This window comes from Aquarana catesbeiana, linkage group LG11 (assembly GCF_042186555.1).
Source record: "Aquarana catesbeiana isolate 2022-GZ linkage group LG11, ASM4218655v1, whole genome shotgun sequence".
Lineage (NCBI taxonomy): Eukaryota > Metazoa > Chordata > Amphibia > Anura > Ranidae > Aquarana > Aquarana catesbeiana.
Genome location: NC_133334.1, coordinates 230232119 through 230247584, shown reverse-complemented (window position 1 = coordinate 230247584; position 15466 = coordinate 230232119). Strand labels below are relative to the sequence as shown.

The 15466-nt window shown below is 46.2% G+C and overlaps 1 protein-coding gene across 1 annotated transcript in view; it reads right to left on the bottom strand.

Annotated features, from left to right (window-relative positions):
* Positions 1 to 486: 486 nt before the first annotated feature.
* The window catches only part of LOC141111740 (heat shock factor protein 4-like), a 123311-nt gene continuing 108331 nt past the window's right edge, over positions 487 to 15466 (bottom strand). Inside the window, exons 11-12 of the mRNA XM_073603880.1 lie at positions 13240 to 13327; positions 487 to 662 (exon numbers count right to left, since the gene is read on the bottom strand). Of these exons, the coding sequence (XP_073459981.1) occupies positions 487 to 662; positions 13240 to 13327 (264 nt within the window). The remainder of the gene's footprint in view (positions 663 to 13239; positions 13328 to 15466) is intronic.

The following is a 15466-nucleotide window of genomic DNA, read 5'->3' as shown; positions in this document are numbered from 1 at the left end:
CAGCTTGTAAATCCAGCTTGTTCAATTACGCATTGGCAAAACAAAAATGGAGACTGATTGGTTTCTATGCAGAGCTGCACCAATTTTGCACTCTCTAGTACTAGTAAATCAACCTCAATGTCTACAGTCTTTCCAGGTACATCTCGCTTATCCTGCCTCGTATGATATAAAAGGCAGTCAGACTGGGAAATTTTGAGTTTAACATGGCTGTCTGGTAACCATGTTCCCAGCTCCCAATCTGTGAAAACTCACATTGGTGCTAACTGGCAAAAAAAAGTACGCACAGGAGGGCATAAGCAGCAGAAAGTGGAGAAACATGTATTTTTCATTGGCATAAAGCACATCTGAGGAACACTGAGAAAAGAAAACATCTGTATGGAGAACCTCTTTGTCTAGCTATACAGTGCAGGAGGTTCATTTTCAATCTGGAAACTTACAGTGGTCCTGTATAAAGGCACTCTTATTTATAACATATAGTTAGATAGGTCACTCATTTCTATCCTCTGTTGGGTGCAGATTAAGGGCAGTGTCTCCTGGAATTACCCCACTGGAGAGGTAAGACACCACGGTATCATCAGGACCAAAGAGGGATGAGGACCTTGATAAATTGACCATCTCTTCTGTCAGGAAAGGGACGGCGTTCTCAAGCTCTGTTTCTTTTCCTGAAAAGGCAAGAACAGATAACAAGCTTAAGTAAAGTATTTGCGATGTTAGAACTCTCAAATAATCGAAGAAATCTCAAATTGAATACATTTCAGATGAGACCCATAGTGCTAAAATGCCACCTCACATTACAAAGTAAAATACCTATCAGAGGCGGACCTAGAACCCTCAGGGCCCCGGTGCAAGAAACCATGAAGCCCCCCCCCCATGGATCAGTGGCAGCGGTGGTGGGGCAGATAGGATCAGTGGCAGAGGTGGTGGGGGGATGGGATCAGTCCACTGATGGTGGAGGGGGGATTGGATCAGCAGCAGCAGTGATAGTGGGGGGATGGGGTCAGTCCACTGATGGTGGTGGAGGGATGGAATCAGTGGCAATGGTGGTAATGGGGATGGGATCAGTGGCAATGGTGGTAATGGGGATGGAATCGGTGGCAATGGTGGTAATGGGGATGAGATCAGTGGCAGCTGTGGTGGTGGTGGTAAGAGGGGTGGGATCAGTCCATTTGGGGTGGTGGGGAGGAATGGGATAAGTGACAGCGGTGGTGGGGGGGTGGGATCAGTGGCGGCGGTGGGGATAGGGATGACATTAGCGGCGGTGGTTGGGATAGGAATGACATCAGTGGCAGTGGTGGGGATAGGGATGACAGTGTCCACCACTACTGATGTCATCCCTATCCTAACCACCACCACAACCACTGATGTCATCCCTATCCACACCACTGTCGCTGATGTCATCTCTGACCCCCCATCTCCACTGCCTGATGGGAGGGGGGATAGGGTCAGTCAGAGGCAGCGGGGGTGGGGGGAAGGGATCAGTGACACTGGCACTCACCTGCTCTCAGTGTCATTTGATTCCCCTCCTCCTTGCTCAGTGTGTCTCTGCCTCTCTGCTCCCTTCACGTGCCTCAAGTGATGCCTCTTCTGACATGGGACATGGGAGAGCCTCTCCCCCTTCACTCTACTGACCATCAGCTGTTCAGCTGACTTTCTGCTCCAGTCTGTTCTGCCTCCCGTCATTACTGGATTCTGCAGCAAAAGGCGGAAGGTGGACACCCTTCCCCAGCTTCTCCTTCTCATGCCACAGTGGCAGAACATGCGCCCGCCCCCAACAATGACAAACAGACCCCCAATAGTGGCGCCCTCTGGTGGCTCTCCTGGGCAAAGCCGTATATATATATATATATACGGGATTTCGCCCAGGAGAGCCATTCAGCCGCAGTATATCTGCGTGAACCGGTCGGGAACCCGTTAAACAGGTTGTTTATACCCAAAACAATGATATAACCCATATGTATAGCCTACTCGCTTGGATGTACTCTTTGCTCTTCTCTTGTTTCACATGGGCAAATAATAATATGAGGAGATACAACCTGTATAATGCATGTTATATTTTTTTCAATCTTGTTATTGTTATTCAATCGACTTTCTGTACTTTCTTATTCCTATCAATAAACTTTTGTTTGGAAAAACAAAACCTAGAGATAGTGCTAGAACTACATCTTTTGGCTGGTCATTAAACTTTCTATATTACAATCCACGGAAATGTCAATTCAATGCTTCGAACCCTAAGGCAATAATTGCTGATTCCCCTGTCAAAGCTGTCTGTGTTGATGGGGGAATCGTGTGAGTTGCTTTCCTGCAGAAAAACGGAAAATTGTATACTCACCTTTCCGTAATTTTCCTTTCCTGTCGCATCTTCATGGCAGCATACACGTTGGGTTGTGACTCCGCCTCCACAACCTGATAGGACCACATAGCTATAAATTAGAGAGCAGGCACCTGCCCCAGTATTCTCCGTAAATATACACACATGTCACCTCAGAGGGTGGGTGATTGTATGCTGCCATGAAGATGCGACAGGAAAGGAAAATTACGGAAAGGTGAGTATACAATTTTCCGTTTTCCTGTCGCATCATGGCAGCATACACGTTGGGGAGTAACTCGCCAAACTGGGTGGGAGTGCAAAAAAAAAATCAAATTTATTGACAAGGAACAGAAGAATTGGCCTGTATGACGGCCCTCCCAAATTCCACTGCTGTTAAGCGTGCAGCGTCTATTTTGTAATGGGAAATGAAGGTGTTTCTTGAAGACCAAGTGGCTGCTCTACAAATGGTTTCCGCCGAAACTTTACAGTAAGCTGCCCATGAAGTAGCCATTGCCCTGGTGGAATGCGCTCTAAGGTCTTCCGGGATTTGCAAGGTGCTTAAAGAGTAGGTCTTCTTGATGGTTTTCACGAGCCATGAGGCGATGGTACGGGCAGAGGCTGCCTGGCCCTTCCTGAACCCATGTGGGATGACTAAGAGGTTCTCGCATCTCCTGAACGACTTGGTCACCGAGAGGTAATGCAGAACGTTGCCCCTAACATCCAGGGGATGAGGAACGCCCTGATCTGTGTTCAAAGCCGGAAGATCAATCTCCTGGTTAAAGTGAAATGCAGAAGAGACCTTCGGGATAAACTTGTCTGAAGGTTTTAGGGTTAACCTGTCTGGGTAAATCATCAGGTATGGTTCCTTGATAAGTAAGGCTTGCATTTCCGAGACCCTCTTCGCTGAAGTGATGGCAATCAGGAATGAGACTTTTAGAGTCAGGTCCCAGAGGGAGGTATTTTCCAGAGGGGAGAATGGTTCTCCGGATAGAATCTGCAGGACAGTTGATAGGTCCCATGTTGGAAATGAAGGCTTTCTGGGAGGCCTTAGCTTCAGGCATGCTTTCTGGAACTGAACTACAAGAGGGTTGAGTGCCCATCTAACCCCCGTCAGAGCAGAGATGGCCGAGACTTGGACCTTTAGGGTGCTAGATCTAAGGCCTTTGTCTAGGCCTGACTGTAGAAACTCAAGCACTTGAATTGCTGATGGGGAAGACGGATCCCAACCTTGTTCCTGAGCAAAGGAAGAGAACTTCCCCCAGACTCGCTCATAGGTGTAATTCGTGGAAGATTTCCTGGCTAAAAGCAGGGTTTCGACTACCTTCTGTGAACAGCCCTGATCTAGGAACCTAGACCTTTCAGTCTCCAGGCCGCTAGGTGCAATCTCTCTGGATTCGAATGCAACAGCTGGCCCTGGGTTAGTAGATCCGCTGTCACCGGAAGAGGAATTGGATCCGCTGTGCTCAGTTGTAGGAGGGTGGTGAACCAAGGCCTCCGTGGCCAGAAGGGAATCACAGCCAGTACTAGAGCTGCTGAGTGTTTGAGCCTCAGAAGGAACTTGGCAATCAGTGGCGTTGGTGGAAAGATATAACCTAGACGAAAGTTCCAGGTATGCTGGAGACAGTCTGTTCCCTCCGCTGAGGGGAAGGGGTTCCTCGACAGAAACCTTTGACATTTCCTGTTTTCTGGTGTTGCTGCGAGGTCTATGTCTGGATGACCCCATGTCTGGCATATGAGGGCGAAGGCCTGCGGGCTTAGACACCACTCGTTGTTGGAAACGAATGTTCTGCTGAGAGAGTCCGCCAGTTCGTTCTGAATTCCCGGAATATACGTCGCCTTCAGGTCCTGCAGATTCAGTTGAGCCCACTGTATCACCGGACCAACTTCCCGCATCATGGAGATGCTCTTGGTACCCCCCTGCCTGTTGATGTAGGCCACAGCCACTTGGTTGTCCATTTGGATCAGGACCTGTTTCCCTCTCAGAAGAGAGCTGAACGCCAAGAGGGCTTGGAAGGCTGCCTTCATCTCTAGGACGTTTGACACAACATCTCTGGTTCTGAAGTGCCAGCGGCCCTGAGCTGCATAATGTAGGTAGTGTGCCCCCCATCCCTCCAGACTGGCGTCCGAGGTCACTACCTCCTGATGGAGAGTGACTATCTGTTTGCATCTGCTGAGGTTGCCGGAGTGGATCCACCACCGTAGAGATAGTCTGGCTTCTTCCGAGATGCGAATCGGTTGGGACATGGACCATCCGTCCCACTGGCGCAGGAAGGAGGCTTGCAGAGGTCTGGTATTCCATTGCGCCCACCTGACCATTGGAATGGTTGCTGATAAGGACCCCAGCAGGCTGAGGTATGCTCTGGCCGGTAAGTAAGATGCTGGAACCACATCTTTCACCTTCTGAACTAGTAGGGACAACTTCTCCCTCGGTAGCTCTACCGTGTTGGCCCGGGTATCCAGCTCGGCTCCCAGGAAGACCATCCTTTGGGTAGGCTGAATGTTGCTCTTCTGCCAGTTGATTATCCAACCCAGCCTCGTTAGGGTGGAAACTAAGATCTCGCGATGTTGCACGAGTGATTCCTGGCTGTTTGAGAGGAGAAGAATGTCGTCCAGGTAATGGTGGACCCTTAGACCCTTTTCCCTCAAAAAGGCTATTACTGGTAGCAGAACCTTTGTAAATGTCCTGGGTGCCGTAGAGATCCCGAAAGGGAGGCTTCGAAATTGAAAGTGTTCCTGGCCCACCGAGAACCGTAGGAACTTCTGGAATGCCGTGTGAATTGGAATGTGTAGGTAGGCGTCCTGGAGATCTATGGAGAGCATCCAGTCTCCCAAGTTTATGGCCTGGAGGATAGACTGCAGGCTCTCCATCCTGAACGACTCCACTTTGATGGACCTGTTAAGTTTCTTCAGGTCTAGAACCGGCCGAAAGTCCCCTGACTTCTTCTTGACGAGGAATAGTGGAGAATAGAATCCTCTGCCTCGTTGTGTTGGCGGAACCTCTGTTATCGCTTGCTTTTGAAGCAGTTCTAGGATATAGGTTAGAAGGGATAACCTCTTCTCTCCGGGAGGAGGAATACGGGTTGGGTAGAAATGATCTCTTGGAGGTCGATTTTTGAAGGCCCATCTGTGGCCGAAACTGACGGTGGCCAGGGTCCAGGTATCGTGAATGGTCTCCGTCCAAACCAGCCTGAAACTGAAGAGCCTTGCTCCCACTACTGCTGGCCGGACGGACGCACCTTCAAAAAGGCTTCTGGTCACTGGGAGCGGAGGTCTTAGGCTTTTGGAACTTCATAAAGGAGGTTTGAGGGTTCTTCCAGTTCCTTCTATACTCCTTCCCTGGTCTGTACGCTTTCGCGTCTCTATACCTTTCTGGGAGGTTCCGCTTAAAGGGAGGAGGTCTCTGTTTGGGCCTCCTATCTGAGGGAATGAGCCCGGATTTTCCACCAGTTACTTTGGAGATGGCCGTATCTAATTTTGTCCCGAAAAGGTGCTCACCGTCAAACGGAATACGGCACCAGTTGGACTTGGATGCCGGATCCGCCGTCCAGGGCTTCAGCCACAAGGCTCTTCTGGCCATCACTGAGGCCAACATAGACTTTGAGGCAGACCTGATAGTGTCAACTGAGGCCTCAGCCACGAAATCACCAGCCAGGCTTAACTCTTGTAATGCCTTCACAATTTTCTCTTGGTCTGCCCCCTCTAATACCAGCTTCTCCGTGTTTGAAGACCAACTCGAGATGGCCCTTCCTACTGCCGCGAGTGCTATCGCAGGCCTGCATGCACCTCCGGCCGAAAGGTAAGCCCGCTTGAGATCCGTGTCGATCTTCCGGTCAAGAACGTCTCTAAACGTAACCGCATCCTCTAGCGGGAGGGTAACATGCCTGGCAAGGCGCATTAAGGATGCGTCCACTACCGGAGGGGATACCAGAGGGTTCACTTTAGGTTCCTTGAGTGGGTACAGTTTCTGGAGTCTGTTGTTCAGACTAGATTTTTTCTCTGGCCTCTGCCACTCTTCTTTGATTAAATCCTCCAGTTCATCAATGAACGGAAAGGTTTCAGGCTCCTTTTTAAGCTGCGGAAAATATTTTCTCTGCTTTGGCTGGACATCCTGGGATTCCTCCCATCCTATTGCCTCCTTGACCGATTTAACAAACGGTTCTATGAGGCTAAAGTCGAATCCTGCCGACACCTCCAGGCCTTCATTATCAGATAGGGAGTCTTGCTCCTTTGATGTGCTGGCCCGGGCTGGAGAGGTAATGGTGGAAAGATCCACATCCGGTATTGAGGCCTGAGGGGCTGAGTCCCCGACTTCTGAGGCTCTCTCTCTTGTGGCCTCTTCTAGGCATCTCTGACAGACCAATTTACCCGGAAGCGCCGCCGCACCACAGATCCAGCATGCGTTTCCAGCAGGACGGGCATGGCGTGCAGGGGAGCGGTGCCTACGTGAGGACGACCTTCTGTGGCGGGATCGACCATGCCGAGAACGTGATCTGGAGCGGCTTCTTCTGCGACTTCCTCTTGAGCGACTCCTCCTATGGTAGGAGCGGCTTCGTCTGTGTCTAGAGCGACTTCTCCTGCGTGAGGATTCTCTATGTCTTGACGCAGACGTTCCTGAGGACCTGGTAGGGCTGACCAATTTAGGTAGCGTTAGAAGTGCTCTCTTTTTCAATCTTCTTACTTACCCACTTCTTCCCCCCCTTACCTAGTCGGCTGGCGGTGATCTGCTGGGGCAGCGGTCTCCATGGTGAATAGGATGGAAACCTGCAAGGGAAAAGATAAGCAGCAGTACAGAAGCTGACTCAGCTGGCAGTGGGGGGGGGGGGGGGGGGGGGGGAGGGGGGGGGGGGTTAAGACCCACCTTTGTAGAGCGTTTTCTCTTGCTGTAGATCGCGGGGCAGGCTGTCTATAGCGTGCAGAAACCATCAGCCGCTTCCACAGCAATGCTGTGGTTTTTGAATCTGCCGCCATTAGCGTCGGACGCCCGCGCATGCGCAGTAGCGCCGCGAGGCGCCCGGCGCCATCTTGGAGACTGGAAACAGCTCAGCAGCGCCCAGAGAGCCGTACTGCGCATGCGCGAGGGCGCCGAGAATGCTCGGCGGTCCCCCCACACACTGCATGGACCACAGAGCCCAGCAGGACACCCCAGGTATGCCGGGAAGGGAGAGAGGAGGGGGGGGAACATGGAGACCGCTGCACACAATGAAGCCTGTTTAAGGCTTACTTTCTTGAGGCCATAGAGATGGTTCCCTGGCCAATCCTCCAGCAAGCCTGTTTAAGGCTTTTGCGGGCTGTTTGCACTTGAAGCCTGTTTAAGGCTTGTCTTCTGGCAACAGTTTAAGATGAGATGAGTGCCCCTGAGACCACCAGAGTGGGGCTCCTTCCATTTAGCTCATTTAGAGGCTGTACAAGAAGGACTTCCACCCAGGAGAGGCTAGAACCTGGCTGGGGCGAAGCGGTAAGGGGGTGCTGATCCGTGCGTCCTGACAGGTGAGGAAAAATAAGAGAATACTGGGGCAGGTGCCTGCTCTCTAATTTATAGCTATGTGGTCCTATCAGGTTGTGGAGGCGGAGTCACAACCCAACGTGTATGCTGCCATGATGCGACAGGAAAGAAATTTGCACCACATATCCCCAGCCTTAGGGCTTACGTGTTATGGGTGTGGATAGGGAAAGATCAAAAGTGCTTTAGTGATAAGGACATTTTTTAGGTTACTGATATGCAAACTGATATGGCAAACCCTTAGATGCTCACTAGTTTCTAGTGCTGAAAGATTTCTTGCTTATAAGCATTAGGGATGGCCCGAACGGACCCCTGTTCAGTTCGCACCAGAACTTTCAAACACCACGAAAGTTCGGACCCGAATAATGAACCCCATTAAAGTCAATAGGACCCAAATGTCAAAAATCAAAAGTGCCCATTTTGAAGGCTTATATGCAAGTAATTGGGTATACAATGGGTATAGGGGTCCGGGTCCTGCCCTGGGGGACATGTATCAATAAAAAAAAAGTTTGTGAAAAAGGTCATTTTTAAATGAGCAGTGACTTATTGATTTTTTAGGTGAAAGCATAAAAATGAAAATTCCCTCCAATATATTGCCTGGGGGGTCCCCTTAGTCTACCTGTAAAGTGGCAGATCTGTACCATGTCTAGAATCTGCTGCAGCAATAATTGCATTTATAAAGCAAAATAAAATTACATTTTCCCTGCAAGTTGCCTTTATTTTGCTCAGCAACAGCTGAGGAGCCAATGATGAGGCCACAATGTAGTGCACTGGGAACAAGATTAGAGATTTTTTGGATACATTCTGGTGTCACTTTGACTATGGATAGAAGTAACGGGTGCGTAAAAATTGGTCTTTGGTTGTCGGTGGTGCCTTCCCACCGTAACCCTATAGAGGTACTCTTGATGAAAGCAAGAATTGGCCTTGCTGTAAAAAATTGCAATGATATGCACCTGTCAAACAGGTGCACAAAAACTAATCTTTGAGTGTCATGGGCACCTTCCCACCATAACCCTATAAAGGTGCTCTTGATGAAGGCAAAAAATTGCAATGATATGCACCTGTCAAACAGGTGCTGAAAAATTGTTTTTTGGGTGCCCATGAAACATTCTTCCAAATGAAATGATTGAACACCCTCAAAGCTAGGTAGCCTCGAAGTCCTGCAGGGATTCCACACCCCAAAAAGACTTAATCAGTGACATCGGCATCAGGGGCTTCATAACTGGTAATCCAGGACTGATCAATAGTTTCAAGAAACTATTAGATAAGCACCTGAACGACCACAACATACAGAGATATACAAGGTAATACTGACATATAATCACACACATAGGTTGGACTTGATGGACTTGTGTCTTTTTTCGACCTCACCTACTATGTAACTATGTAACTATGATTCATTTTTTTAAAAGTCAAACGGTCCCGGAGTCTGTGGACAGACGCGTTCTATGATCAGTAACGAAACCTCCTGCAACACTGAATGCCTGTTCTGAATGCATGTTGGATGCAGGGCAGCCCAACAACTCAATAGCATACTGGGCAAGTTCTAACAGTGTTCTCCCCTCTCTCTAGAGTCATGTTCCTGTCATCCTCAACCTCAGAACCAACATCTAAATCCAGTAATGGCTGTCAGGGAGCAAGTGGCTGACGCTGTGGTCAAATAACTCAACTGACTCCTCCATGGCTGATGTTGGGGCTATGGCAAGAATAGATGTGGACAAGGAGGCAGGTTTATCCACTCTGGTAACTGCAGGGGACTGTACAGTTGTCTCTGCTTGCGTGACAGAGCATGAGGAGGATGAGGAAGGTTTAGTAAGCCAGTCCACCACCTCCTCTGCATACTGTGGCTGGATAGCACGGGCAAACTTGCTAAAAAGAAAATGATGCCCTGCCTAAGGACTGACCATCACATCCACCTTTGCTTGTGGACACTTTGTTGCTGGTCCCCTTACAGTGCCAAGAGAACGTCTGCCTCTCCTTGTTGTCCTCCCAGACATTATTGGGAGGGACGTATATGCACTTTAATCAATGTAAAGCGGTGTTTGGTGCACTTTAATTTGACTACTTGCACTACACAGACACACTCCACGGATACACTATAATATACTGAAATATAATGCGCCATACAGTGACGCACAGAAGTAAATGGCGTTAAACTTGCAGTAACGCACACAGAAGTAAATTGCGTTAAACTTGCAGTAACACACAGAGAAGTAAATGGTGTTAAACTTGCAGTAACGCACACAGAACTATATGTCGTTAAACTGGCAGTAATGCACACAAAAATAAATGGCGTTAAAATTGCAGTAACGCACAAAACTATATGGCGTTAAACTAGCAGTAATACACACAGAAGTAAATGCCATTAAACTGGCAGTAGCGCACATAAAACTATATGGTGGTAAACTGGCAGTAATGCACACAAAACTATATGGCGCTAAACTGGCAGTAACACACACAAAACTATATGGCGTTAAACTGGCAGTAACGCACACAGAAGTAACCGTCACTACACTGACGCTATCTGAACTGACACGGTCTCACTACATTATAGTGAAACTATCTGAGCTGTCCCTACTCTAGATGCAAATCTGAATGATGATCCTCCTCACTACACTCACGCTATCCCTAGACTGACACTAAACTAATATTCTACACTGACAATTGAAGCAAAATAGCACAGTATAGCACACTAACTAATTAATAGCACTGAAAATGGCTGCCATTGAAAGAATACTTTTATACTGTGGGGCGGGAATGAGCCAATCATGTCCAATCATGACTCTGACAGTGCTCTGTGCCCTGATTGGCTGAAGCTTTCACTGCTTCAGCCAATAAGGGCTTGCAATGCACTGTTCAGCACCGCAGCACATTGTGGTCGGTTCGGGGGGGGGCGAACAAACAGTTGAACGACCCGTTTGTTCGGATGTTCGCCGCACGTCCAAACAACAAAAGTTCGGCCCAAACGTATGCTTGGGCTGAACTGTTCGCCCATCCCTAATAAGCATTAGCTGCTTAAAGCTGAAGTTTAGCTTAACGAAAACATCTCTATAGCTTTAGTGACTGAGCTTGCTTGTAATGAAGTATGTCCAGTGTCATGAAGGCAGCTGGACAGTGGCAGCCCATCCATACAGGACGCAGGGGCTTTCGATGGGGTTTTTTTTTTTAAGCACATGATTAGAGCCTGAAGCTCTAATTGGCTTCAAAAAAGGGTGGACTCGGGGCGCAGAGCACTGCGCCTTGAGCCAACCCAGTTTTGTGACATTAGCGAATTAATATTCACTAATGTCAGCAGGAAGAAGATGGGGCATCCCTACACAGAAGATTTGTACAAGATATAGCTGGGGCATAACTAAAGCGTTAACCTCCCTGGCGGTATGATTATTTCGGATTTTAGGTGCTGCAAGCGGTACAATTATTTTACATGAAAATTTGGCATTTTATATTACAGGCCTGTAATTCTTAACAATAACACACTTAAATCTGTCCAAACCAGAGTCTAGTAGATATCCCGGGTATGATTAAGTTTGAAACACAAAAACATAAATTATAATATAATAAATAAATATAAATAATTGTAAAAAATAATAATATAATAATAATAAAATAAATTTCCCCATGATTCACTATCGCTCAATTCTGCAAGTGTTCTAATTTACTATCGCTGTTTTCTAGCTGGTCTAAAGCCACTTTTGACGTAAAGGGACACTTTTTGGTTGCTATGGACAATCTCAAGTTTCCAGGCAGAAAGAACAATACATATAATATAAAACTGCATGCAGGGCATTGGACAAAGCACTGGGGACAAAAGGGATGTGAAATAATTTCATACAGTACTGTAATCTGTAAGATTACAGTACTGTATGTGTTATGATTTTTACTTTTCTTTTTATTTGCCGCCAGGCTCCGCCCTGTGCGTCGCGACGCTCACAGGGAACGGAGCCTGGCACAGAGAGGCTTCGGAGGAGGACAGAGCCCACAGACACAGCGGGGGAGATCGCAGGATCCTGGGGACAAGGTAAGTAACACCGCACCGGGATCCTGCAATGTAATCCCGAGTGTGGCTCGGGGTTACCGCTAATGGTGCTGAAATTTAACCCCGAGCCACACTCGGGAAAACCGTCAGGGAGGCTACAGCTATAGAGAACATTTTTTTTTCCACCTAACCTTCAGCTTTAAAGTATGTCCAAGCATTACCCAAATTTATCCTTAAACTTCTTTCCCCTTGTAGATAACTCTCTCTCCCCACTAGGAACTTGGTCTCAGAATTCACAGGTTTATATAAGGAGACATAAAAAAGAGCCAGATGCTCCACATAGCGCAAAACCATACCAAAGGTTTATTAAAATAAATAAAAACTCCTCACATGTTAAAATCAATACAACACCTTGTATAACAGAACACTCTTGAGAGTGCGTGTGGATCACTTCTTCGTCTGTTTGTGCGTGCATGGTGACCTTACAGTGTCAACTCCGCCCTACATGTTTCGTCACACAACTAACAGCATTGAAGTTGTGTGACGAAACATGCTGTTGTTGATTTTGATTTTAACATGTGAGTAGTTTTTATTAATTTTGTTAAACTTTTTGTATGGTTTTACACTATGTGGAGCTTCTGTCTCTTTTTTATGTCTCCTTTTATGGTCCTGTGAATTGTGAGACCAAGTTGTCTAGTGGGGAGAGGCTGCAATATCCTGGATTCATCTGTTTTTCCGGATGGTTACATCAACCTAACTGCTTTATGACTTCTTTTATTTGGCGGATCATGGCTTTGCGGTAAGACTCTTGTGTGAAATAAGGTGAAAATGCATGTAAGTGGTGTGGATCCATAGGTGTGCGCAGCCTATTGCATTAGGGTGTGCACCCCAAAGCTCAAATACATATGCATGTGTATATGTACTGATGGTGTCAGTAGGGCAGTGGACAGTGTCAGTAGTTTTATTTTTATTCTTTTTAAATTATTTCATTTTGTAACTTTTTTTTTTGGATGAAATATCAGTGGTCTAAACAGGGGGGAATATGCACCACACAAGGTGATTAGGGTGTGCCCAGGCACACCTGGCACACCCTGTGCGCACGCCTATGTGTGGATCTCATACAATTGAACCCCTTTCATCTTTGCATATTTTTTTTTTGCACTGAGATTATAATTATGGGACTTTTCCTCCATTGTATGATGAATGAACATTATTGTTAGTATTGTATACCATGCATTTTGATTTATCTTCACTTTTATCTTTATCAATTGTTTTAACTGCACGGAATTGCATTATGATGATATACATATTTTGATTAGCACAGCACTGTTTTTTCCATGCACTATAACCATTTGTATCTAGTGGTGTGATAGCTGTTTTTTGGACCATAAGCTCAATTCCACTCTTTTTATTTAAAGGTAATTGTTAATCACACAAAATAATAGCTGCAGATACCTGTGCAGGGAGAGTTAAATTGTTGGTTTAACCCTTTAGATGGCATCTCTGCTACATTCTTCTCCAGATCTACTGAGAGCTGTTGCATCTAAAATAAAAATTCAAGTGTGAAAGCTCATTACAAAATAAAGCCAATGAGGTACACACCCTGGTGTGTTAAATCCAATAATGCTGTGAAAAGAACAGTGAGAATGTGCAAAATACATTATTGTATAGAAATCAAAATGTTATATTTTTCTTGGAACTGGTTTGCTAAGTAAGCAGTTATTTTTGAGCAGGAGCAATATCTAAATGCATCTCTACAAATGGTATTGAAATGCTCTTCATGTCAACTGACAAGTTGCAGACAGATGCCATACTGCCCACAGCTGTATTGGGTGTAGATGCTAAATAAAGATCAGACTGAATACATTGAATATATTGGGATTGACTAGAGAATATGTTTAGTGTAGCTTCGGGGAACGTTGATTTTTCTGTAGAGTGAAGAAAGCTTAGAACTACAAACAGAATGAAAATAAACTCAGGTTTAAAAAGAAAGAATTCTATTTAAGTATATATTCAGAACTTTAAAAAAATACCTTCTATTGCTCTCGGCCTCTTCCAAATTCCCTTTTTTCATCCTGTTAAAGGGTGGCTACAATCTTTCTCTGTGGTCTCACTATATGTAGGAATGTAGCCACCCTCTCTAGCTCGCTCCCCAAATGGACTATGGGATTTGTAGTGTGCATAAAGTAGTACACATGTCCTCAACTAATGTGCACTGCTTATTCCAAACAAACAAAAGTGAGGGGGAAACAAAGTTTTGGGAGCTCACAAAGGATGTTGCAAGGAGGCAGAAAAACACCGAAAAAAACAATTTCATGAAAATGGATTACAGGAACATTAAAGTGGTTGTAAAGTCAGAAGGTTTTTTATCTTAATGCATTCTATGCATTAAGATAAAAACGTTATGTGTGCATACCTCCCAACTTTTTGAGATGAGAATGAGGGACACCTATCAGCAAAAGTATGCAGGCATAGGACACACCCCTTGCCACGCCTCTTAAAGGAGAATTGTACAAAAAAACAAGATTGGTTAAACCCACAAGTGCTTTTTTTTTTTTTACCACTACTACCTTTATATTGGCTTTTGGAATTTACAAATGCAGCAATTTAGAAATCAGATGAAAGGTTTAGGGCTGAAAAACACTTTTTGATAGATAAAAAGTGCATTTTATATACAGCTATATAGATCAGACCAAAATGAGGGACAAATTAGGAGGATTGAGGGACAGAGGGACATTGCTCAAAATCAGGGACAGTCCCTCCAAATCAGGGACAGTTGGGAACTATGTGTGTAGCAGCCACCCCAGCACCCCCTAATATGTACCTGAGCCCCATCTCTCTCCAGCGATGTCCACTAGTGCCTCGGCTGTCCGGGACAGTCCTCCTGATTGGCTGAGACACAGCAGGGGCACCATTGGCTCCCGCTGTTGTCAATCAAAGTCAGCCAATCAGGAGAGAGAGGGGGTGGGGTCGAACCAGGGGTCCATGTATAAATGGACACAGGGAGCTGTGACTTGGCTTGGGTGCCCCCATTGCAAGCAGCTTGCTGTGGGGGGACTCGACAAAAAGGAGGGGCAAGGATCACAGAGGAGGGACCCGAGAAGAGGAGGATCTGGGCTGCTCTGTGCAAAACCACTGCAACAGGGCAGGTAAGTATAACATGTTTGTTATTTTTAGAGAAAAAAAAAAAAAAACGAGACTTTACACTCACTTTAAGTAATGGATGCATATATATTATTATTAGGGAGTAATAATAATCATTTAGTGTCACTTTAATCCTGAATGGCTGCTAAATTTGGACCAAAAATCACATTCAGATGGCCAAACCCACATTTCTGTGTTATTTTTGGATTCGGATTTCCAAAATTCTTCTGGGAGAAAGGGACCAAAGGCGGTTTTAAAGCCTGTTACTGTTCTATATCGGCTTCTGCCTGAGTACCCTTAAAGGATAAGTTCACCTTTTTAAAAAAAAATATTTAAATGCACATCTTTTTGCAGGTAAAAAATGTTCATTTAATTATTTTTTTATTGGGAGCCTGGAAAGCATTGCACCCACGATCAGCAGATCGTGGGTGCTATGCAGGGCTCTTGCAGGCTCTGGGTGTAATCTGTTTGGCCCTACATCGTACAGCCAAGCAGTGACACATTAACAGGAAACATCAATTAACAACCACAGCACTCA